At 33.1% G+C, this 26,607-nt stretch overlaps 1 protein-coding gene across 2 annotated transcripts; it reads left to right on the top strand.

Moving 5' to 3' along the window:
- Nucleotides 10,599-26,048, top strand: LOC18612914 (ferrochelatase-2, chloroplastic). Of its 2 annotated transcripts, XM_018113845.1 has the most exons (10): nucleotides 10,599-11,013; nucleotides 11,115-11,397; nucleotides 11,610-11,753; nucleotides 12,456-12,557; nucleotides 13,734-13,837; nucleotides 13,940-14,066; nucleotides 17,230-17,382; nucleotides 22,302-22,402; nucleotides 22,775-22,976; nucleotides 25,591-26,048. In XM_018113845.1, the coding sequence occupies exons 1-10, from the start codon at nucleotides 10,901-10,903 to the stop codon at nucleotides 25,813-25,815; spliced, it is 1,554 nt and encodes a 517-aa protein (XP_017969334.1). In that variant the 5' UTR covers nucleotides 10,599-10,900; the 3' UTR covers nucleotides 25,816-26,048. The 2 variants fall into 2 exon arrangements, with proteins under 2 accessions (XP_017969334.1, XP_007049964.2); XM_007049902.2 differs by lacking the exon at nucleotides 17,230-17,382.

Genomic DNA, 26,607 nt, shown 5'->3' with positions numbered 1-26,607 from the left:
TAGTATATATATATATATATATATATATATATATATGTGTGTGTGTGTGTGTGTGTGTGTGTGTGTGTGTGTGTTGTGCGTGATGAACGATATTGTGTATAATGATTGTAACCATGTGTGTGCATGATGTGGGGGAATGCACATGCCGATGATGATGGTGGCATGAGAGATGGATGATGATAGTGCCTGTGTGCACGATATGGGGGGATGTACACGATGGCACTGATTGTGCACGAAGTGGGGGGATGTACATGAGCCGGGTGTGATTATGATGATGTTGATGTTTATCTATGTAATTATGCATATCTAGACTTATGAAATGAAAACTTGTGAATGTGATATATGATTGACATATATGAGAAATTTGATACATTGCACTTTGGGAATTTTCATGTGCTGTATGTGGATTTTGTGGGTTTAGTAGGATGGCCTTTTTGTTGAGTGAAGGGAAACTTTTCTCTTGTTGCTCTATTCTCGTTACAACGAAATTCATTCTCGCTACAGCGTGAAACTCTCGGGTTTGAGGACCTTTCACCAGAATTGGTTCTCACTACAGCGAAAATGAGTCTCGCTGCAGTGAAAATGAATCTCGCTACAGTGAGAAACTCTCAGGTTTGGAAGGGTAGACTGGTCGAAAACTCGCTACAGTGAAATTCATCCTTACTGCAGCGAGAAACTTTCTGCTTCTGGGTTACAATTTCGCTGCAACGAGATTCATTCTCGCTGCAACGAAAAACCTTATGTTTTTGTCTCCTATCTTATCCAATTGCTGTCCTATTTTTAACTTCTTTGCTACCATATCTAAGCATGAACTTCCAACATTAAAGACTAAATTAGTTAAGTTTAAAATGAGGAGGTTTAGTGAGAAACCCTCGGTCAGTTGAGAAACCCACGTTCGACTAATAACTTAATTCCAACGTCGTTGCAGCGGGAAAATTTGTTGTCGCATTTGTCTTGTTGGATTATCACTGGAGCCTTCATTTTTTTTCAAATTATTTGTTATGTTTGGGTTCCTCATTACCAATTGATTAATCATATAAGGGTTGAAATGAGGGGTTTTTAATATGAATGAAGTTAAATTGCATTGTTTTAAAACAAGTGCATCATGATTCTAAATTTTCTCTTATTGTTGTTTATTCCCTTCCTTGTTCACTCACTGGTTTTATACTCACTGTTTTCAACTTCATGTTTTCAGATCACGAGGCAGCCGGTAATTAGGACGAGGTGTCCTTGTAGACTTGTATCCATCTTTTGGTAGGTGTCTCGACATTCAATAGCTGTACATTCATCCGAGTCCCTCCGCTAGAAGTCGAGTATTATTTTGTTCTGTATAGACAAACTTGATGTAAATTATTAAGATACATGTTGTAGGCAATGTACACTTAATTGGTATGCTAGTATGAGTTGGCATTGTTTAATATTACTTTGATTCTAAGTTATGAAATATGACTTAGCAATTTATGATGGAATGATGAGCATGTCAAATTAATAGGCTTGCTTGGGCTTAATGAACTACGTCTATTAGGCCCTTGCGTCGGTCATGGCCCGAAAATTGGGTCATGACAACAATATTGTATGAGGATGGAATGAATGAATGAAAGTTGAGAAGTTTGATATGGAATGAAGTAATAAGATAGAGATTGGTATACATAAATAAGTATAAAATGCGATCGAAATTGGTATGATTGAGATGGAGTTATGGTTCAAGTTTAATGATAGTAATAAAAACATACTTGGTGTCTCAATATAAGATATCATAATTGTGAAGGTTATTGTTGATATGATTTTAAAGGATAATAATAGACATAAGTGAAGTACTCGAGTTGAATTGGAGGTAAATGAGGTGAACAAATCGAAATTCCCTAGAAAGAGGAAGACATAAGATGTCGAGCATTAGATGAGAAAACAATACCCTCACCTTTTCTCTAAGTTCAGTAAATGAAAGTTTGAGGTCAAAATTTTATTTTAAGAGGGTTAGTGCTGTCAAGCCCAGCTCGACAATATGTTTATTATGCCATTCCTACATAAGAATGCATGTTTGCTTACTTAGGTACCTTGGAAATCGTTAAAGGACGGTATTGTACCAAATGGTACAATTAAGTTGAATTAAGCCTCGAACTAGTCCAAATAGAGATTTTAAGATGAAATTGAGAATTTTAAAACCCCAGAATGACTTAAATGGTGATTCGAAGTTTGAGGACCGATTTGGAGTCAAATTAGAATTTTCATGACTTAGGGATAAAATAGTCATTTTGCCACCCGAGGTTAAAATTGGAATGTTGGAAGAAGTTTTTGACCAAGGTTGACTATTTAGAACATAATTTGAGTTTGAGAAGTGAAAAAATTTAATTCTGACATTTTTTCGAGCATAGGGGTAAAATAGTCATTTTGCCACCCAAGGGCAAAATTGTAATTTTACATCACCCAACACTTGTCCAGCACATGGATTTTACCCAATATTATCATGGATAATTGAGAAAATTTAAGTGGTGGAGAAAGATTGCTTAATGGGTAAGAATGACACATGGACCAATGGAACCAACATGTGTCAAATTTTCATCCTTTTTTATTTGGCTTAATAATCAGCACAAAATCAGACCATTTCTCTTCATATGGCCAGCCAAAGCAAGAACAAAGGAAGAAAAGAAAGAAAAAGAACCCTAGGGTGAAAATTCAAGAGAAAAATTAGTGGATTTCAAGTAATCAAGCAATCAAAGGTAAAATTTCTTGATTTTGACTTGTGATCTACCTTTCCCATACATTCTTTTGCATTTTCCATGGTTGAATCACATGATTTCATGATGGGTATCTTGCTGGTTGAACACTTAGAGAGAGTTTTTGATGCTTGATTTGGTTAGATTTCAATGTATTTTAGTGTTTTTAGTTGATTGGTGATGTGTAGCATGAAAATCAAGCAAGAAAAATTCATTTTCTCCCATCACCATCATTGGCCGAATTCTCCATGTGGAATATTAATAATGATTTTGATTTTATTTCAAGTGATTTGGTTAGAAATTAGTGATTTATGGTGTGAGAATCAAGTAGGAAAAATCATAGTATTGATGCACCCACCATGGCCAAATTTTTCAAGAGAAAATGTGAGGATGATTTTGTCATATTTCAAGTTATTTAATTTGTGTTTGATGATTTGGAGTATTGAGAGAAAAATAGAATTATTTGGAGTTGAATTGGACGTATTGGCTAATTAATCGGGTGATAGATCGAATTAGGCCAATACCGTTTTATTTAGGTACATAGTTGGACTTGCATCCTCAAAAACTGTAAGTTTACCGCTTTTGATACTTTTGGTTGTTCATGAGCCCACGTGTCACTGTAAATTAAATCTTATGCTTTGGTTATCTGTATTGTAGTATGTATGAATTTATTTAGCTTTTACGTTACAAAAATTATTTACCGGTAACTCTATAAATATTATTTTATAAGAAAATAGAATATTTTATTGAATATTTTTATTATATTCAAATAGGTATAATTTCACTTTAAATGAATGTTTTAGATATCTAAACTTATTTTTGATTATGAAATATGTGTTTTCCACTTGCATACTACATTTTTAACTGGTTTCGAGATTTTAGAGGAAAAATGACTAAAATGCCCCTGTGAGAAAAAAATTATTTTTCTATTGTTTTGATTTGGAAATAATTTATAATCTCTCAAAACATGATACTTAACAATTGTTGCTCATAGGGGAGGTGCGAAAACTGATATTAAAGCCTTGCGGGGTTTCAGTTGGCATTTTGGGTAATGAATGTCTATCGAAACATCGCGACGGTTGTCACGGGATCGAGGAGAGTACCGGGTCATGATAGAAAAAGTCAACTTTAAGAAACCATAGTCGACTATAAGAGACGCATAGTCTGATGGGTTTGGTTATGGATGGCATGCTCAAAATACGCAGCGGAAAGAAAATAAAAAATTTAGAACTAAATAACCAAAACATGCCTCCACCCATGGATCATCTGGGTGGTATTTAACACATAAAAGAACAAAATTAATTATTATTTAGAAAGTTACCTTGCCAAGTAATTTTGTAATCACAATGGCACTTCCTGAAGCAATTCCGCAAACACCACAAGAAGCAAAAACACTAGCCAATCAAGTATTTAGCCTCCAACTGTAGTACACACAATTGCACATGAACCTTCAACAAAAAAGAGAATTTTTTAACTATACTTTGTGTTAGCAAAGAGGACAACAATTGTCCTTTTCTTCTTTTTCACAATCTTAGCCAAATTACTTCAAAAGCAATTTTCTCTTTCACACAAAAGGAGTGGCGACAAAGAGAGAAAATGTTTTTTTTCTTTTTCTAACAAAAACTAGGTTTTCTTTAATTGTGAAAAACTCTCATATGGAAAATAGTTAAAAGGTGACTTATATAGTTAGGTTAAAAGAACTTCAATTTTGCAATTAAGCCTTCAATATTATAACACATTATAATATTAATATTAAGCTCATTACTTAATTAAGCTTTTTTAACTAAGTCCTTGAAAATTAAAATCAAAATTAATTTCCTTTATATTTTGTAATCAATGCCTTATAATTATAATTATGCCTAAAAGTTAATTAAACTCTTTTAATTAAGTTTATAGAAGTTAATTACTTAGCATGTGATTTAAGTATAACTTCAATCATCATTTTCCTAATTTAATTCAAGTGCAATCATTGTGTGTGACCCATTAGGTTCTTAATATGTTGGCAATGGAATTAATTAATGGCTTAATTGATTAATATAAATTTCAATCAATAAATTTATAATCAATTTCATAGACCAAGACTGACATATAGCAATGCATCATGGCCACCTAATTGTTAAGAGAGCCAAAGGGTTTTTTGATAACTTTTCAGTATACAGTCTATCAATGTAATTCATTCCCTCATCATATATCCTGGAAATGATAAGAGCTTGGTACAGTATCTACTCTTATTAACCTTCATATTTGTTTTTACAGTTATCATATTAGCTTTATAGAGACTTATGAAACCTTTTCATTATCTCCACGTCACCTTGGCCAAAGGCTTTAATAAACTAATGTTAACCAAGAACTGATAGGATATTTCCTCTAAAACACTTGAGGTGATGATTCCTATCTTGACCACTTATTTGCCTTTACATGCTTTATACTATACCCAAAAGCATCCTATTTTGGCATCCTTGGTTAGGCACCTTTAAGGATGAAATTAAAACATAGTACTCCACATATAAGACAACCTGGTGTCTCAAGTTTAGATTGTATTTACACGACTAACATATGAGAAGTGTTGCATAGACACTACAGTGCATTACCCAATGCACTTCTCATAGTGGGTCATGTTTAGTGAATTTTCTGTCTTAATCAAGCACCTATATTCTAGTTTCAAGTATCTCTATAGTTCAATCTATGAGATCGATTACTTACTTCCAAAGTAAGGAACATAGAATATACTAGTCTTTAAGTATAATTGATATCTAGTCTCAATGATACATTGACCAAGAACATTTTGAGATTATGCTTTAATGTATAAAGATCTCATAACTTCAACCAATTACAGTTCCTTTGCAAGACATATTAATCTCATGAACGTCATCCAATTAGACTTATAACTCACTATAATTGATGTTTTATTGATGAAAGAAAACCTATAGTCATTCAACATGAATTATTTTATTGCATGATTGGATTCAAGCATTAACCAATCCCAAGTGGTTGGAGAGCTCATCCTAACATAATCAACTATAGAAGGTCAGATTTGAAGAATACATGCTTTCTAGAAGTGGATAAACTAGTGGACAATTTTACACGCCTATGAAGCCCTATGTGAGGAAATTTGAAAAACATAATTGACCTTAGGAGCGTTGTAGTCGACCCTCAAGTTTTAGTAGCAATTAGATTTGATTCAAACTTGTGTCTAACAGTTCCAAATCATGCTCTAGCTATAAATAGACGCATTTAAGCTATTTTGAGGTAAGAGAAGACCTGAGATAAAGTTTCAAACCCTATAAAGACTACTCACAAGCTCATCCTCACTCTTTAGCATATTTTTAGTCTTCTATCAAGCTTTCAAAGTTGAATCCTTACTTCATTCAAGCTTAAATTTCTTATCTCACTACAAACAAGCTTAAAATTTTGACACTCAACCTTTGTAGAGGTATTTTCTAGCTGAAATTTGTACTCTATTGTAAAGGTTCTAACTTAACCTTGAAAGCTATCTTGTAAAGGTTATCACTTCCTACCAAAAAACAAAAATCCTTTGTGGATTGTGTGAGTTACTAATTGATCCCGTAAAAGGTAAGAATCCTTTTGTGGATTGTAAGAGTTATCACTTAATCCCGTAAAAAAGAAAGAATCCCTTTGTGGATTGTGTAAGGATTATTACTTCCTATTAAAAAGCTAGATTCATTGATAGTAGATTGAAATTCCTTGGAAACTAAGAGAGTGGATATAGGCATCGAAAAACTGAACTACTATAAATCGTTTGTGTCTTTATTTAGTTCTCTCATTATTATTTTATTGTTTATACTTGCCTTAGAAAATAGATTTATATTGATTTATTTTTTTTCTCTTAGAAAAAATATTTTTACTTGATTCATTATATTTATACTTTGATATTTATTGCTAGATATTTGCTTCTAGTGTTAGAAAACATTTTTGGGTGAAAAGGTTTATTTTTAATAAATATATTTTTAAAGAAATTTATATATATTTATATATACACACACAGACCAATTCACCTTTTTTGCCATATTGTTATTGAGACTTCTACACTTATGTACTATGTTTATAATATTGAAACTAGTAAAGACAAATAATATCAAGCCCAGCTCTACAATATGTTTATTATGTCATTCTTACATAAAAATGCATGTTTGCTTACTTGGGTACCTTGTAAATCGTTAAAGGACTGTATTGTACCAAATGGTACAATTAAGTTGAATTAAGCCTTGAACTAGTCCAAACAGAGATTTTAAGATGAAATTGAGAATTTTAAAACCCCAAAATGACTTAAAATGGTGATTCGAAGTTCGAGGACTGATTTGGAGTCAAATTAAAATTTTCATGACGTAGGGGTAAAATGGTCATTTTGCTACTCAAGGTTAAGATGTGAGTGTTGGATGAAATTTTTGACTAAGATTGATCATTTGGAGTATAATTTGAGTTTGAGAAGTGAATAATTTTAATTCCGACATTTTTCGAGCATAATGGGCAAAATAGTCATTTTGCCACCTCAAGGGTAAAATTGTAATTTTACACACCCAACACTTGTCCAGCACATGAATTTCACCTATTATTGTCATGGATAATTGAAGAATTTTATATGGTGGAGAGAGATTGCTTAATGGGTAAGTATGACACATGGACCAATGGAATGGTGACACATGGTAAATTTTTGTCCATTTAATATTTTCCTTTATAAAGCCAATTTGAACTCTTCCACATTCATTCTTATGGCCGGCCAAAGCAAGAACAAAGAAAGAAAAGAAAGAACAAAAACCCTAGAGTGAAAATTCAAGAGAAAATTGGTGGATTTCATGTAATCAAGCAATAAAAGGTAAAATTTCTTGATTTTGACTTGTGATCTACCTTTCCCATACATTCTTTTGCATTTTCCATGGTTGAATCACATGATTTCATGATGGATCTCGTGCTGGCCGAACACTTAGAGAGAGATTTTGATGGTTGTTTTGGTTAGATTTTAAGATATTCTAGTGTTTTTAGTTGATTGGTGATGTGTAGCATGAAAATCAAGTAAGAAAAATTCATGTTCTTCCATAACCCATCATTGGCCGAATCTTTCATGTAGGGTGTGGATGGTGGATTTGATTTTATTTCAAGTGAATTGGTTAGGAAATGATGAATTATGGTGAGAAAATCAAGTAGGAAAAATCATAGTATTGATGCACCCACCATGGTCGAAATTCCCAAGAGAAAATGTGAAGATGATTTTGCCATATTTCAAGTTATTTAACTTGTGTTTGATGGTTTGGAGAATTGAAAGAAAAATGGAGTTAATTGGAGTTAAATTGGACATATTGGCCAATTAATTGGGTGATAGATCAAATTAGGCCAATACCATTTTATTTAGGTACATAATTGAATTTATATTGAACACCGTATTTAGATAGTTACCCGAGTATTTCACATCTCATTTCATGCATTAGTATAAAGCCTAAATTGGTTTTACAACAGTTTAGCACAAATGTAGTAAATGGCTTATTGTGCATTATGTCTAGGTGGTGAGCATTCTAACAAAAGTAAAGAGATAGTACATGAGGATCAAGAATCGGAGTACTCGAAATTCGATTCCCATTACAGTGAGTAACCTTACTATCATCTTAATTATCTAAAGTGGTTTTTATCCGATTTTGTGATTTTATTGAAAATGAGTTAAATGGTAAATCTTTGTGTTTTGTAATTAAAATGTGATTTAATGAAATGATTTTATAACATTGTCTTGAAATTAAATGATGGTTTGAAAATAGAGTAATTGGAGGCTGTTTTCATGTGTTGCAAATTCATGGTTTGAATCGAATGGCTTATGACAATATTTGCATGAATGACTGAATTGGTATTTGTATTGAAATATATGAACTGTGTATTTAGCCTTGAGAGGCTGGATTGTGATATAATTGCCATGTCATGTGGTTGAGATTTTATTGAGTTGGTGGGTTTAGCTTGCTGTAGTGGGCGGGTTCCGTGGACTAACCTATTAGCGGGGCACGGTAACCCCATTATATTCTTACCTCGGTCGGAGAGGCGTGTAAGGTAACTTTCGAGGTACAACTTTAGAGTTCACTTCACGCCAAACCACCACGTGAGGGTGAACTCAGCCAACGCCAAGGAACGACTATGTTTTCAAAATAAAAACATGATTTATGCGTACATGATTTTTTTTTTACAGCCTTGGCAGACTCAGTTGGTATAGCCTCAAGTCAAGGTATCCCTAACAACCGAATATGAGAATGATTTTGGCACGAGCCAAAGTTTTAAGAAATTCATAAGCCATGTTGATTACTCGATTTATATGAATTGATTTTATTTGGTTGAATTAAGTTGAAAGGTGATGAATTATAGTATAATAATCTATTTTAATCTATCTCCATTTATTCGGCTTTATATATTTTAGATGATATTTGTTTGCTCACTGGGATTATATAATCTCACCACCCTCATTTCCACCTATTTCAAGTTCAGGATAGTCGGTAAATAGCTCATTTCGTTGAGGGCTACAGTTGGACTTGCATCCTCAAAAAAATTGTAGGATTACCGCTTTTGATACTTTTGGTCGTTCGTGGGCCCACATGCCACTGTAAATTAAATCTTATGCTTTGGTTATCTATATTACAGTATGTATGAATTTATTTAGTTTTTACGTTACAAAAATTATTTACCAGTAACTCTATAAATATTGTTTTATAAAAAAATAGAATATTTTTATTATATTCAAATAGTTATAATTTCACTTTAAATGAATGTTTTAGATATCTAAACTTATTTTTGATTATGAAATATGTGTTTTCTACCCACATACTACATTTTTAGCTAGTTTCGAATTTTTAAAAAAAAAAAACCAAAATACCCTTGTGTAGTTGAAACTTCTCTTTGACTGTTTTTGAATTGAAATTAGTTCATATCACTTCAAAACATGATTTTAGTAACTAATACTCACAGGGGAAGCATGAAAACTGATGTTAAGCCTTGCGAGATTTCGATTGGTATACCAGATAATGAATGTCTGTCGGGACATCGCGACGGTTGTCACGGGCTCGATGAAAGTTCCGGATCGTGACACATAATATTATTCCACAATAAAAAAAAAGTCAAATCTCTCTCTTTTTCTTCTTTAAAATCTGTAAAAAAAGGTCAAATCCTTCTCTTCTCTTCTTTAAAATCTTTAAGGGAAATCGATGCTCTTTTCTTCTTTAAAATTTGTAAGAAAAATCTAATAATGTTGAATTTTATTTAATAACAATAATAAATTCTCTCATCACATTTTTCACAGTTCGTGAAAATTTAAAATTATCTAAAAAATGATTTTTAAAAGAGGAATAGGAATTTGTAGATAGGGAAAGGACATTATGAATATAAGGAATGTAGGGTTAAAGGAATGTTGAGAGAATGAAGCTTTTCTTTTTGTTAGGAAATATGGCTTCAATTAAGAAGACGGTAATCAGTTAAGAAATGATAGTCATTAGTTTGAAATAATTATTTTTTTTTAATTTTTTGTTTCAAATCCCTAACTACTAATTTTTTAACATTTGAATAGATAAAAAGAAAAAATTTTAATTCCTAATCAATAAACGTGGTATTGGTATTATCAAAATGATACGTTAACATGTCACGTGGAAGATGATGTGAAACTTATTTGATTTAAAATAAAAATTTAAAAATTTATTTGAATGTAATAAAATGATAGTGGCTAAATTAATGTTCTTATTGTAGCTTAGGGTTTTATTTGCATATTTAGCTAATAAAAAATAGAAAGAAGAATAAAACAAAGGGAGAATGGAAAGATTAAAAAAAAAGAAGGAAAAAAATGGTAGGTAGTGAATAAAAGTAGAGGATGAAAACGATAAAAAGCGGATTTTAACGAAAAGAAAGATTAAAACGGTGGTTTTATTGAGTTCTCATGTGTCCTTCTCCTACCCATAGCTCTCGTCCCAACCCGCTCCCTCTCTCTCTCCTCTCCCTACCATTTACGGCAAGCTTTTCTTTTCTTTTCTTGTCTTTCCCATAAGCGTGGAGGAGAAAACTTCATTACTAGTATTATCATTCGTTAAAGAAAGAAAGAGCAGAGATTTAGCCGCACTCCTTTGCTTCATCTTCCTTCTTCAGTAGTATGATTTAATTTGGCTACAGATTTGGGGCTTGATTTTAAGTAAGACTTACAAGTTTAAAAAGCAATGATAAGTGGTAGAATTCAGAGCTGTACTTCATCTTCATCATCGTCTTCCTCCACAATTCCTCACCCTCCATGCCTCACCTCTGCCGCTCGCCATTACAAGTTCCCTCTCCGGTATGTCTTGCTGTACTTAGCGAATTTATTATTGGGTTTTGTTTGTTTTATTCTGTAAACTTGTTGACACTCTGCTACTACTCTCCGCTCTGCTGTCCTAGGCTGTCGCCTCGGGCTCTGTCTATCTCTCAAAGGGTGTCAAGAAATTGCGTAGTGCCTAGATATTCGTCGGGATGGGCTGAGGCACAATTATCGTTTTCTAAATCGGATAGCAAACATTTGTTGCCTGTGGCCGTGGGAGCTCTGGTGACTTCAAACACTCAAGCTATCCCCACTGGGCCTCTGGTTGCGGAGGAAAAGATTGGAGTGTTGTTGTTGAACCTCGGAGGTCCGGAGACTCTTGAAGATGTGCAGCCCTTCTTGTTTAACCTTTTTGCCGACCCGGTGGGAAACATTCTTTTGCTCTTTCAATTTTTCCTTTGTTATGACCCATCCGCAAATTCCAGACTTACTTACTGCTGGGGAGCGTATACTCCCTTTCATACGTAGCTCTATGACTAGCAATTCATACGATTGAGCTTATCACATGCAAACAAATGCATGTAACAAATACTTATTCCATTCCGTTTTATTATGTCAATTGTCTGATTGGACAGGATATTATACGGCTACCAAGGTTGTTTCGTTTTCTGCAAAAGCCCTTGGCGCAGTTTATATCTGTTCTTAGAGCGCCTAAAAGCAAGGAAGGCTATGCTTCAATTGGCGGCGGTTCTCCTCTTCGACGAATAACTGATGCTCAGGCATGATTGATTTTGTTATCATTCGAGTCTCTAATGGACACATTTACCATCGTCAGTTTATTATCATGCTGATTAAGTAGTGTGGAAGAGAAAAAGTAAAATTGTGGTTGAACTATTTTGAAGTAATTTTCATGCACAAAAATGTGCTACAAACAGTCTTTTTTTGCCAATTTTTTATGCTGTTATCTGAAGTTGCTTTTTACGATACTGTTTTATCCCCCCCCCCCCCTCCCCCTCTCATATAATTTCTGTTAGAGGCATGTATCCGTGCTCTTGCAACCTTAAGGCAAAAGTTAATAAAAACATGAATTTTAATTAATTTTCAAACTGGTAATGCCATTTATTTACTTAGAGGGTAATGCTTATAGATTCGATATTTGTAACTGTTCATTGTGACAACCAATCATTTTTTTTTTAAATTTGTAGAATATATTCTTTTTATGTGTAATTAAAAAAAATCAATGACTCCAAATGGTGGAAATTGATTGACTGTTATATTATAACATTTACGAGTTTAAACTCTTTCCAGCAATTTAGTTAAGATTTCAAAGAGCACATAACATTATGTTGGCTGATTTTTGGATGGCTCGTAGGCTATCAAAACTGAAATGTGTAGTTTAAGCAATATTGACCACATATATGTTAGTATTTCTATTGTCAGTCTGTCTATAATTTTTATTGTCCTATCACTAACCGTTTCAGGCTGAAGAATTGAGAAAGTCACTTTGGGTGAAGAATGTCCCTGCAAAAGTGTATGTTGGTATGCGATACTGGCATCCATTCACTGAAGAAGCCATTGAGCAGGTATTTGGTTAGTTTTAGTCTTATTTTTGTATAAATGTGTGAGATTCTAATGCAGCTGCCTTTTCTTATTTCGTTATTCCCGTCATTGCTTTTCATAACAATGCTTTGTGGTTTATTATGCATGAGCATGTCAATGATAAGTGAAAGTTTGCACTTTGTAGAACTTCATTTTGATCGTAATTTAATTGAAAGCTGATCTATCAGTTATTTGAGTAGTAAAAATAGACAATGGCTGGGATCTTTGGAAATTTGAGCGCTCTTCCTAGATCCTCTATATGGGGTGTTGGTACTCCTGGTGTACGAAATTAATGATAGTTCATTTTTGACTAACACATTTCAGAAAACTAGTATTCAATGTTCTTCTGTCTATTGCCGCATGCTCATGTTTTAATATTATGTGTCTTTGAAAATGAGTGCATTTATTTAGATCCAGTAATGAGTGCAAGAGACAAAAAGTAAAATGGAAATATTTCGACCTTTTGGACAGGGAAAAGTAATTATTGGATGTTTTATAAAAGTAATAGATATGGACTGTTATTTTAGGATGGAGGGAGTAATCTGCATGTCCTTGTGTGCATGTGCATGCTTGTACTGTGAGCACTGAAGGATGGTGTATACTCATGCCACTTGAGGCAGTTAACTTTTGCCAATGATTCGAAATCATTTGAACTTGTTGGACGTAGATATTACTGTACCTTTTAGAAGGTTCTGTCATAAAATTTTATTCAAACTTGATTGGATTTAAAATTTCTTTAATACTTTTCATGATGCATAAATAAGTGAAGTTACAAATTATTGTTTGTTGTAATGTTTCAACTATAAGTTGTTAATTCAGTTTGCACATGTTAAATTTTATAGCTTTCCTTTTGAATTTATGGAATGACTATTTTGTACGATTGAATTCAACTGACTTCAAGTTGGGTTACTGCTTGTTTTCTTTTATTCTTAAAAATGAGTCCCCATTTTGACAGAAATTTTGCTTCTTGTGGTTTTTATTGAGGTATTACCTGTGATAACCTGCAAGTTTTTTTTGGTATTTCTGCTGTGTATCGGGGATGCATATGAATGAATCAATCTACTACAAAATGATCTTTCTTTTTTCTCTACCTTCTCTTATATGAACGTGGGTTCTGGTGATATATACTTATTTTTATTTTCCTCCTAACAAACTTGTAGATAAAAAAAGATGGAATAACAAAGCTTGTTGTACTTCCACTTTATCCACAATTCTCAATATCAACTAGTGGTTCAAGTCTTCGACTCTTAGAAAGTATATTCCGGTGAGGAATAAGGACACTTGTCTTGCACTCTTTGATTTAATCTTGAAGTATAATGTTAAATCAAATTTCTTTCTCTGACAATCTAATTGATTGGTTCATCAGTGACGATGAGTATCTAGTGAACATGCGGCATACAGTCATACCTTCCTGGTATCAACGTGAAGGATATATAAAATCTATGGCAAATTTAATTGAAAAGGAGCTGCAGAAGTTTGACCTTCCAGAAAAGGTACATCTTTTAAACCTTGTACTCTTGTTGACTGAACTTTGGCAACTTTCATGGCTGGTCATGGTCTGAATTAACATGTGATGTAGTCTTGTTATTTATTGTTTGATTTACACATCAGAAAAAAGGGTGTTACATCTACCTTTCTTATGAAGCTGATGCAGTATTTTCAAGTGGCTTTCTAATCTCTTGTCATGTTTTGCATCAGTTTATTGTACACCTGAAAGCTACCTGATGATTGTCTTGAATGGAGCAGGTTTTACTTTCTCCTGAAGTTAAAAAAAATTAGCCTTTTGAATTTGAGCAATGACTATTTTGAGCAATCAAATGAAAACAGCTAGTTTAAATCTTATGTTTAAAGATGGTTTTGAAACTATTGCCTTTTGCATCATTGGATTTTAGTGTTGTGGTTTTATTACTCATATGCAATATAAGTAGAAGTCAAGTCTCTGGGGAACTCAGTCTGTATTTTATTCACAGAAGCAAGATCATTCTTTTGCCTCATTAGTGCGCACTACATAGATTCTTCATGGTCTTTCTTGGCTATCAGTAGGCACAGTTTTCTATTCTATTTGTTTCTTTTGGAGATTGCCAGAATTTAATCAAAATCCATGAGATAACTATGTAGGTTCCGCTACTTGGCAGTTGGGCACAGTTTGAATATCTATCTGTTTTGGGAGAGATCTTTAGCTATAGTTTTCATATTATATGAATCAGTCTACGAGTATATTTTATTTAGCCAAAATTATGTATTGCAGAAATGGTACAAATGATGTTGGAAATTTTAGTTCAAGCAGTTGTATATGCTATTTCTGCTTGATAATAAGGTCAAGTCGCAAAATATTGGTTGCTAATTAATTGCTAGAAGCACATATATAATTGAGTTTTGGAGTGTTTGATTTTCTTGCTTGACATAAAATTTCTGTGCAACAAAGTGAGGCAGATATTGGTGCCTAGGTGCTCAGGCTAAGCCTTTGGATGATGGGGTTAAGTTACTTGTTTGTGTTTATTTAAAGACTATAGTTAGCAAACAAAGTGGGGCATATATTGTTGTCCGTGTGCTCAGCCTAAGTGAATTGATCATAGGTTTTAAATTTTTTGTTAGTGTTAAGAAAATGGTCATAGTGTAGAATACAAACAGTTAGTTTTTTTTATTGAACACTTTTATATCTTTTGCTTAATACTAGCAGATATTAGCTTAGGTAATCTATCAAAATAATTGTTTGAAAACATTCTACTAAATTCCTTAATGTGGCTGAATGGACATGCATTCTTTTGCAACATTTGCTTGTTTGAAAATCTTCTAGCCTGGGTAGACTTTTCTAGTTCTGGGATCTCAAGGGGTTTTCATTTTGAATCTGGTGCTACAAGTTAAATGAAAATTTTTGGCAATGTGACTTTCAGTGTGGTAAGTTCTGTCTTTGGAGTCATCACTGATAGGAATTTGCATTTTCTTTTTATAAGTAATGGGACTCGTCCAATGACAGCTTATACTACGATGGCTGGGTCTTTTCGTAGTAAGTGGATGGTATCAATCCAACACCTATCTTGTGGTGTCCCACTTAAAACATCCCTAGCTTTAACTGACGGGAGTCAGCCTAGTTGAGTTCTTCTAAACCCAACATCAAGTGCATTTTTGTTTGTCATCACTCACAACTGCATTCCATCTGTGACTTTCTATAATCTCACTGAATGTTTCCACTGCAGTATTATCTATACTCTTGGTGCTAAAGTTACTACCACCACATATACAATTGCTATAACTGTAGCTTGCCACTGAGCTTTTCTCATTATGAACATAATTAAATCCATATTCAAAAGATAGGTTTGTCTCTGCCTGAAACTCTTCAAATTCTTGTGACACTTGCTCTTTAGCTAGGGCCCACATGGTGTCTGTCAGCTCTGTAGTAATGGCTTAATATACACTTCAATTAATTCTAAATGATCCTCAAGTGAGAAGGGTCTAGCCAATCCTTCAACCTCTTGCCTATTTTCTGGTGGAGCAATATGTGAAGCAATATTGTGAACAGGTTCACCTCTTAACAAAACAAATTCTTTATGCACCATTCAAGTGTGTCCGGCTATATTTGCACCATGTTGCACTCCATGCCAACTACCAGGAAGATCCAAACGTGTCATGTCCTGTTAGCCTAATGTTTAAAAGAGAACAGGTTTTTTTTAGTTAGTCTATCTAATGTAGGTATGTCTGAGGGACACTCCAGCTGTCCAGCGTGTACTTTATTTCCAATCTTCATCAATCTTCATCTGTTTATACCACCTCTACTTACTTTATGCTCATCCTTCTCTTAGTATTTTTCCACTAATCAAATTCTATTGCTTGCCAGTCTTATCCGGATTTGGCCTGTATTAATGTTTTGTGACCATAGTCATCTATCAACCATCTACACTAAGCCTTTATTCAGCATTTTGAAGCAAATACCATAATCTCTCCCAAACTCATTATCTCTGTGCCTGAGCTGCTGTTTATTAGTTATCAGCACATTGTCACAAATTTGTACCTTAAGATTGCAAGCACTGCTTTGATGCATAAAAAAGTTTCAATTAAAGTTCGCCTAAGTTTGATTTTGGTCTTGATTGACAAGTCGAAATGATAAACTCACTTAAAGGTTGAACATGTCTTGTCACCTATCATCTGAATTTGCTTTGCAGCTAGAGGCTTTGACGACTGAGGTTGCATTTGGTTTCCTGTCTTTTTGGCCCCTAATTTTTTGAATTTCTGTTGTGCCTACTTTTTAGAATATTTCAGAACCACACTTTAAATTGCAAGTTATGTTTGAATTCACTCTGTATGTATTAAGGTGTCTAGTCCTTTTCCTTTTTTCTTTTTTTTTTCCTTTTGTCTACTTATTTACACTTAAAAACCATTTTTCACTACATAAGAAGTCAATATGATATGTTTCCCCTGATATAGTTCTGTGTTAAGTCTCTTGATCTCTCAAAGATCACTTGGAAATTTCCTTGGGCGATGTGTGGTCCAGAGGGCCATGGCTATTGTTTACTTTTTTTGTAAGATGAAAATCTGTTTTTTAAAAAATTTTGCTTCCTTCATATTCTTGTTATTTTAGGAGCTTTTGTCTCTGGTAATTTGAACGGTTATTGTCTTAGAATGTTTGTCAACATACTTAAATGAGACTAGGTATTACAGGTGGTGATATTTTTTAGTGCACACGGGGTGCCACTTGCATATGTAGAAGAGGCTGGTGATCCTTACAAGGCAGAGATGGAAGAATGTGTGGATTTAATAATAGAGGAATTAGAGAAGAGAAAGATCACTAATGCCTACACTCTTGCTTATCAGGTACTTCCATTTGGAATATTACTCCTGTGATCTCTCTCATCATTTTCTCATCTTAATTTTATTGTTACAAATGCTGATAAGTGGTATGTCTGGAATTTGTGGATGGATAGTCAAAACTTGTATTAAGTTGGGAGCGTTGCAACGTAGATACTTAGTGAAGATTCTATTTTTCTCATCAGAACATGTGTGTGCTAGTGGATAATGCTAAATATCCTTTTTCCACTGTTGCACTATTATTTTGGTTTGATGAGGACTAGTGCTAAGTACATATAAGCTTCTACTGTACTAATATTTACATTTTTCCATGTATACTTGGCTATCAATTGTCTGTGTTTTGGTTACTAAGGTAGATCTGCAAACATGACTGCTTGTTAATCTTGGTAAGATGTCTCTAACCATCTTTCGAAAGCACTTTAACCAAAAGGTAGTTAAATAGAAGTCAGCGATTGTGAAGATGATGGAAGAGCAGACTTTATAAGTAAAAAGCTCATGATAAGAGGATCAAGGGATTGACTGGCATTTTGTTTGCAGCAATCAGATCTGTCAAGGTGAAAGATGTTGGAGATGTAGACTTAGTGTTGATTAATAATTAACTATGTTCTCTAGGGATTCAAAAACAATTCCTTGCTCCTTGTACGTCTGAAAAGCCTTGATAGGCACTAAATTGGACGTAACAATTGAAAATTGAGTCTTATTGGAAAAATAAAATACAAGATCAAGCTGAATTTTCTGGAATAGGCATGTATTAGCCAAGTCCAAAATTGATTGGCACAACTCATAACGATACTTAAATCATGGAAGAAGTTTATTATCCATAATCTCCTAGATGCTTGAGAGCTAGTACAATGTGAACTTTTAGTGTCAGAAGTAAAAGGAAACCTTTGGACATAGTAAAGTTGTTTTCTCCAAGATTTAGACATGGATATTTGATTTTTAAGGTAACAAGCACGGATGTTTATTCAGAATATAGACATGCATGCTTGTCTATGTAACAATTCTAGTCATATTTATGCTAGTAAGTTTATGTGTCTCTTGTGGAGCCCTATGTTGCATGAACTCAAGACTTTTTTTTATTACATGTCTATGTAACTTTTTTATTATTATTTTTTATTCTTCAAGCTGTAGCACTCATGTTCACACGAAACATTAATATAAGTATATATATGTGGCTGACTAGCCACAAATTTCAGAGAAACCAGTACTCACCAATTCAATTTGTGTTGCTTGCTAATTTATCAAGGCAAATTACTTTAAGATTTTTATCAATTTTAGCAAGGTGTCATGCAAGTGCGCACGATGGTCAACAAGTAATACAGTAGTGAGTGAGTTATTGTCTCCACGGGGAGTTGGTTTACTAGTTGTTGTTAATTACTAAAATTAAACAAGCTAATTTTATCCAAGCACCAAATTTTGAGAAATGATTAAAAAGTAATCTAATTAACTAATCCTAATCTAAGAAGTGCAAATAACAAATTGAGGTGGAAGCAATGGTTTAATAGTCTAGGATGGTATCCTTTAATATTTCACTTGGAATTGAGTTTGCTTAATTACTTAATCTTAATGGAAATTGATGCTAGTCTAGAATCTTGAAGCATGTGTAATTTTCCGTTGAGATATTACACAATTGCCTAACTTAATTGAATCACTATATGTCTATAGGAAACAACTAAATTAAGTTCTTTAAACCAAGGTTATAAGAATTGACTATATGTGGCAACTAGGCATATGTCTACCCTAATTGCACATCAAAACACTTAAAATCATTTCTAAGTGTAGTGAACACACATTACCCAAATCAAGATCTAATTTAGACTAACTGTCTCAAGTATCATCTAAACACTTAAACACATTTAAATGGTGATCAAGCAAATAAATGGGCAATAAATTCAGCTTTGAGTAAACATCAATATTTCCATAGAAAATAAGTAATAAACCAACACAATATCCAAGCTACATATTAAAATCTACCATAACCCTAGATCAAGAGTTCTAGCTCAACATATTTAAAATACAAACACAAATCTCAGCAAAATGAAGCATTTCTACAAAAAGAGTTAGAAAGAGAAAATCAAATCTAGAGTGAGAAATTCTTTGGAGTAGCTTTTTGATCTTTCAATCTCTTGATTTCCTCTTCTTTTTCCTTCTTGGTTCTAGCCTCCTTTTGTCCAAATTAGTGTTTGAATCCACTTTGGTTTTTCTCCCCTAAAAAGATTGTATTTATACCTTCTTTGTTGGCCATTTGATGTAAAATCGGATGGCTAAAAATGTTCAGAGTTACGGGTCGGCGCCTAGGTGCCCAAGGTTCTGTTTTGTGGCTATTTTGAACATGCTGGACAGTGCAATTGGCACCTAGGTGCTGAGAGCTGGGCGCCTAGGCACCCAAGCTTCTGTCAACAGATGGCAGTCAGTCAACTTCCTCCGTATTTTTTACCACAATCCCTTCTGAACTGGGTGAAGTGCTAAATATCAAAGTTGTAGCTCTTCTTCTTAGCTTTCTGTAGGTCCAAGAATCATGTCAATTGGAGTTCTGTAACTCGAGTTATGCTCAAAACATTACAGCATGTTTAGAGGTCTTTCTTAATCTACTTGCATCATCCTTTGCCATTTGAGTTCTAAGTCCTTGCACATCCTTCAATATCAGAAAATCAATTAATTAGAGGCTGAAATGAGGGATTTTAACAAGAAATTCATTGAAATTGCATAAATGATAAATGCTATGACATAAATTAAATTACTACTACTAAGCATAAAATTACCTATGGATTACTTAAACCTAGAGGACTTAGCTTAATTTTAGGTTTCAGAGATGCATAAGATAACTCTATATAATAGACTTATCAGTTTGTCAGAATACGATCATTGGAGATGGCATGTAGAAGGCAAGAGTTACTATTTTGGCTTAAACAAATATGTCGGCTTATTCACCAACAATCTCTCCATATTTTAGATTTGTTTGAGTTTCTGGAGAATATTTGAAAGGGAATAGATGAAGGGAAGAAGAAAATATAAAGCATTGCGGAAAAAAAAAAAAAGGCATGGGATTGTGAAAAAGGTAAAAACTGAGAGAAAAGGGGAGGAGAGAAAATGGAGATGGAGTTTGTAAAAAAGGTTAAAAAAAATGAATTCTTCGGTCTACTTAGGGCATTTATAGTTTGGTGGTTTGGAGTTTTTAGCTTTGTATAGGGTTTGGGTACTTGGGCCAAAATTAAATATGACTATTCTTGAAAATTGCAACATTTATTAAAAAATTAATTAAAAGTTGAAGAAGTAAAAAGTTAATACACTCAATTCAGGAAAGAAAATATATAGCTTCCTTCATATATATAAAAATTTAGTTTCTTGATATGTTGCAAAACAAGTAACATAATTATTTGGAAAATTAATTAAGACCCTAGGCTTTAGTTAGGCTGAAATTTTTGGTTGGCTGGGCTATATTATTGTTTTTCAACAAATTTCATTAAAGTATAGATAGAAGGTAAAATATATTAAAGTAATTGCTCTTGCATGGTCGATATATTAAATCTATATACCGTGTTTATTGATGAAGATTTAGAAATGCAATTTTAATATTTGTTCCCTTAGGTATAGTGTTTATGCTATTAATCTCATACGACATATCCATGCACCAGTAGTTTACTAATAGATCCTTTTTAACCAAATCTGCAAGTTCAAAGATGTGGTGGACAATAGGTGAATCAGATACTCAAACACAGGCAAGTGTGGTTAACATAGATTTGGCCACTTCAAATGAATGTTAATTTTCTTTTTGATTATACCTACTCTAACAAATTAGGAATACCATTGAACTCTTTTATTAGCAATTGTCAAGTATCCAATTACATGCTACCTTAGCTTTGAATATGGGAGATGGCTCTTACAAGGTGGTGTTACCCCACATCAGTTTAGTCTGAGGTTTGCTGCAGCTTTATCTTTAGGTCCAGCCTCTTTGCCTAATGCCAATTGATTTTAACGTTGGATGCTTACATGTTATTAGATCCCAACATGTATGTTCATTTGTTGTTTGTGTTTGTCTTGTTTTCATAGCGCATCGGATAAGCCCATTTGTCTTAATTGTTGACTAAGCCCACTTAAGAGGGAAAGTGTTTATTGGTCCTACTTATGAAGCAAAGTCTACTTATTTTAGGGTTTGTTATGTTTTTGTATTTAAGCTGAGTGTGTCCATTTATTGTCAAGTGGTTTTGGGTTAGATATTAAAGAATTTTCATCTTCTTCCATCTAATAGACTTGCCTTTAGTGAGGAAGTTCTTCTAACACTTAATTGAATACTTTTAAATTTTAACTCATTTCAATTGATTGTTGTAGAAGTTGGAATTGTGGGATTAGTTCAAGTCATTTTGAGTTTGGGTCATTTCAAATTTTTTACTTTTCAAGTCATTTGGGTTACAGTCAGGCTTGGGTTGTTGACTTGTGAAGTTAATTCAAGCTGGCTTGTGTCACATTTGTACTGTCTAGCATTGTTACTCCTCTTTAGAAGGGTTAAGATTTAAGATTCAAACCTTTGCTCCCCCTTTAGACTTCCTCATATATACCAAAAAAATATAGAATTTTTTTTTGAGTTAGGATTGGGATTTAGGTTGTTTTGAATATGAGTCACTTCTGGTATAGGTAGTTACCCTTTTTTTTTTCCGTGGATTCATGTTGGGCCTGGTTGAATTTCAATTAAAGCAGGTCAGGTTGGGTTTTGCCACCTCTTGTTGGACACAATTTTAAGTATCTTATTGTTCCATAGATTTGAGTAAGGTTAGGTTGGGTAAGGTTTTTCCACCTCTAACTGGATGCATGTTTTATATATTTTTTTGACTATCATTTTTTCCCACATGATGTTTGTTAAAATATCTAGCAAAAGTTTCTCTATAAAGGCACCTTCTTTTGTTAATGGTTGGTTAATATTCTTGCAGAGCAGAGTTGGGCCTGTGGAATGGTTGAAGCCCTATACTGATGAGACAATAGTTGAGCTAGGGCGAAAAGGAGTTAAAAGTCTTCTGGCTGTACCAATTAGGTAATTATAATTGTTGAGATGGTAATAGTGGTGACATCGAATAGCTTCTGGTTAACTTCTATTAGCATTGTGTCTGTTGCATTTTTCTACTCTTTGTTTGGCTATTAAAACCGCAATTTCTTTTCAAAATTTTGATATTTGATTCACAGTTTTGTAGGTGAGCATATTGAAACTCTAGAAGAGATTAATGCTGAGTATAAAGAGTTGGCTTAGAATCTGGTATAGAAAATTGGGATCATGTGATACTGTAATGACATTGAAATCGCTTCTATTTAACTTCTTCTAGCTATTTGTGTGTTGGATTTAATCGCTTCCTTCTTTTGGATACTACAGCTATGATTTCTTTTCGTAACTTTGATATTTGATTTGCAGCTTTGTCAGTGAGCATATTGAAACTCTTGAAGAGATTGATGTTGAGTATAAAGAGTTGGCTTTTGAATCTGGTATAGAAAATTGGGGTCGTGTTCCTGCACTAGGATGCGAACCGATGTTCATTTCAGACTTGGCAGATGCTGTAATTGAGAGTCTTCCATATGTTGGAGCTATGGCAGTTTCAAATCTTGAAGCTAGACAGGTACCCTTACTACTTTTCAGAAAAATTGCTTAAATTGAAGAGTTCCTTACCTGAAACTTAGAAATATGGCTTAGGTTTATATAATATTTAATGCTCAATACATGTAAGTAAGTGGTATATCTATGATTTAGTGAAGGAAAGCAGATTTGTTGTTGCATCAGCTTTTTGTGCATTATGGAGATGGTTGTCTTAGGATGGGTTAATAGAAAAGTAGGAAGAAAAGCTTCCACAACCAAATCCTACAGCTTGTCATTTGCATCGCACATAACATGCAGGGCCTTTATATGAATGACGTTTTTGCTCTGTAATAATTTCTAGGCATAGAAGTAATGAATTAGATTTAGGGGCAATAGAATATACATATAAGGGTGAAAATTGGTATGCAAATTTAACACAACCAAATATATGTCTGTGTATGGACCAAATCCAACAGCCTGTCATTTGCATCTTACATGGCATGCTTCGTCTTTAAATGTTTAATTGTTACACTCTAGAACGACGGGTTTTAGCTCTATAGAAATTTCTAGTCATAAAATGTAAAGAATATGAACTAATAATGTTGCAGTAAAGGATATAAGAAGTGATATGCGACACACACACACACACACGTGAATCTACAATGCACACTCTACGGTGGCATTTGGTACTTTACAATGCAATGTGATTGTAGGTAATGTGATTTCAAGCAATGTGATTACAAGCAATGTGATTGCAGGGAAAATAATATTACAGTATTTGGTATACAAACAAAAAACGATTAAAATGCAGGGAAGATAACATTGCAGCGTTTAGTTTACTAATACTTTGCTGAAAATGTAATGTTAATTTTCAAAATTACCTCTATTTATTAAAATACAAGTTTAACATACTTGTATTTTTTATTGTTAATTTTTATATAATATCATCTCTTAAATATATTTTTAATGTCATTTTATTTTTATTTTTATTATAATATTATATATTTTATTTTTATTTTTTAATATAATATTTTATATTATATATTTTATTTTAATTTCTTTTATATTATGTAAATTTTAATTTCTTATATATTTTTTTAATTTTTAATTCTTATATTATATATCTTATTTTAATTATAATATTATAAAATTTTTTTAACAAAGTAATAAAGTTGAAAGGTAAAAATATCTTTAATAACATTGCAAAGTGTAATGTAATGTGATTACATTGGTTTTAGACTGTAATCACATTACATTCCTTGGTTGTAATGTAATTGTATTGAAATCTTACATTACAGTGTTCTGTTGCAAAACAAACACTACAATGTAATTTAATTAAACACATTGTAGGGAATATACTCTTACTTCTTTCATATCAAACGCGACTTACATGTGTGGTTAACAATTAAAAAGTTTTTTAATTTTATTTAAAAAACTTTATTTGTAAGAATAACTTATTGGTAAAAGTTTACAATTATTTTAAGCAAGCACAAAATAGAAAATAGGAAAAATGAGAGAAATGTCATAAGGTAACGATTCACTTAATGTAGAAGGAAAAAAGAAAAAAATTTGGAGAAGTTGTGGGAAATGGTTAATTGAATAAGACTCTCAATTTTAATATTTAGATAAATTATACTGTGTTGGAGTAACACTTCCTTACCTATTGGCATTATAAATTAGTATAGATACACACATACACACCACTCTAGGTGTGTATGAAAGCATGGTGGTGGTCATAAGATTGATTTTTCCTAAATCCTTTGAATGCATCATACGCAACTACCTTCTTTCATACCATGATTCTGTGATTCATTTCAACTTTGATCACTTTTCTATTATTGCATAAAAGTTTCAATTTTAGATCAAACATTTTGTCCAATCTGTGCTTAAAGTAAGCATAGCCTCTAAAAAGGACACAAGCTCAAATCATCCCTGTCAGTCAACAACTAGATAACACTTTAATTCTACTGTTAATGATCTAGCATGCGAAATTATAAGTCTTACAAGGATCCTAAACATTAGCTATTCTACAAAATCTAAACACTCAGACTCTGTTTGGTAATAGGAAAATGACTTTTCTACCACATTTGGTCAAGCAAAAGAGAACTGGTCAACTAAAAAATTGCTTTAATAAACTGAAAATTAAGGCCAATGCCTTAAAGCATAGCTAATAGGATCAAAAGTCTCCCTCAAACTTAACCATAGAAGAAAAGAAAAAAAAAACAAAAAGAAAAAGACATGAGGTAGAAAGTTCGAAAAACCCTTCTTTTTGCAATTGATTGTGAAAATGGCCCTAAAAGGAACTTCAGACTAGTAGAAATTTCTGTTTCCTAAAATTACATGGCACCTTTTAACTGTTGAAGTGATGAGTTGAGTTTGAAATAAGTTTGGTTTGGAACCAGAACCTCTGATTCCATTTATTCTGCTGGTTCTAGTTAAACATGGAATGTGGAATGTGCCAAGAAAAGACATTTGTTATATAGGTCAAAGAAGAGTATGAGAGTTTTTTCCATGGTCCTTTTTTGATAGATAAATGAATAAACATTTGTTACTGTGGTCATACTGAAAAATTTCATTCGGTTGTTCACTTGCATAATACTAGCTTAGTTTATCAAACATTATTTTGTTTTGACTGGAGATCTTTCTATTTTCTGCAGTCATTAGTTCCGCTTGGCAGTGTGGAAGAGTTATTGGCAGCATATGATTCACAACGTAGGGAGCTCCCACCACCTGTGACTGTTTGGGAATGGGGTTGGACGAAAAGTGCTGAAACTTGGAATGGTAGAGCGGCCATGCTTGCAGTGCTTGTTCTACTGCTCCTAGAGGTCACCACCGGAGAGGGATTTCTGCATCAGTGGGGTGTATTGCCCTTGTTCCGCTAAATGAGCTCTCTTACTGTGATACAGAAATATTAATGAAGATAAGTGTAAATTTCAAAAAACATATATCCGATATACATTTTATTAGAATATCTCTATAGATAAGTTACAGAGGATGCAGACATATATATTAATGCCTTAGTCACACACTGATTCAGGCAATAGTTTAGACGCATGGTATGCAAATCTTTTTGTGGGTGAAAAGCAAATTCGTAGTAGTGGACTTGCAATCTCTATATATGCAATTGGTTTTTTTGACTCCGTTTCGGTTAGATGATGTCAGCAGAATTGTACAAAATGGGTTCAGGTTTGGTTTTGTCCATTAGATACCAAAAAGTTCGAATCGATTCGCATTAAAAGTTGAAATTGTTTACTGAATAAGTTCAAATCCTTTGTAATATAAATAAAATATCGAATTAAATCCAGATGAATGTTAAAAGCTTTAAGCCCATTCTAGAACAAATCCAAATTAAACCAAATTTATTCGTTGTCGTAACAATAATAATAATAATAATAATAATAATAATTATAATAATAGATCTTCAAGGTAGTTAGTATTGAACTTTTAAACTTTTTTTTTTATATATTTATTAACATGATTTCTTATGATGCTTGGAGCAGTTTTTATTCTTATAAAAATGTTTGGCACTAATTATTTTGTAGAAATACTTGAAGCAGTTCTAAACTTTAGGTTTTTCTTAAAAGAAATGCTTAGTTGGTTAGCTCTCTCCTTGCAAAGCAACTTAGTAAAATGTTCTCATGCCTGGGAAGTTATACATCCCAATTTACCTTTAG

This window comes from Theobroma cacao, chromosome 1 (genome assembly GCF_000208745.1).
Source record: "Theobroma cacao cultivar B97-61/B2 chromosome 1, Criollo_cocoa_genome_V2, whole genome shotgun sequence".
NCBI classification, from domain to species: Eukaryota; Viridiplantae; Streptophyta; class Magnoliopsida; order Malvales; family Malvaceae; genus Theobroma; species Theobroma cacao.
This window is presented reverse-complemented; position numbering and strand designations above follow the sequence as displayed.

Bases quoted from the DNA above. Each gene is read 5' to 3' on its own strand.
- LOC18612914 (XM_018113845.1), top strand. From the start codon at position 10,901: ATGATAAGTGGTAGAATTCAGAGCTGTACTTCATCTTCATCATCGTCT. The intron at 11,014-11,114 runs GTATGTCTTGCT...CTGCTGTCCTAG, and splicing joins CATTACAAGTTCCCTCTCCG to GCTGTCGCCTCGGGCTCTGT. The intron at 11,398-11,609 runs GTGGGAAACATT...CTGATTGGACAG, and splicing joins TTAACCTTTTTGCCGACCCG to GATATTATACGGCTACCAAG.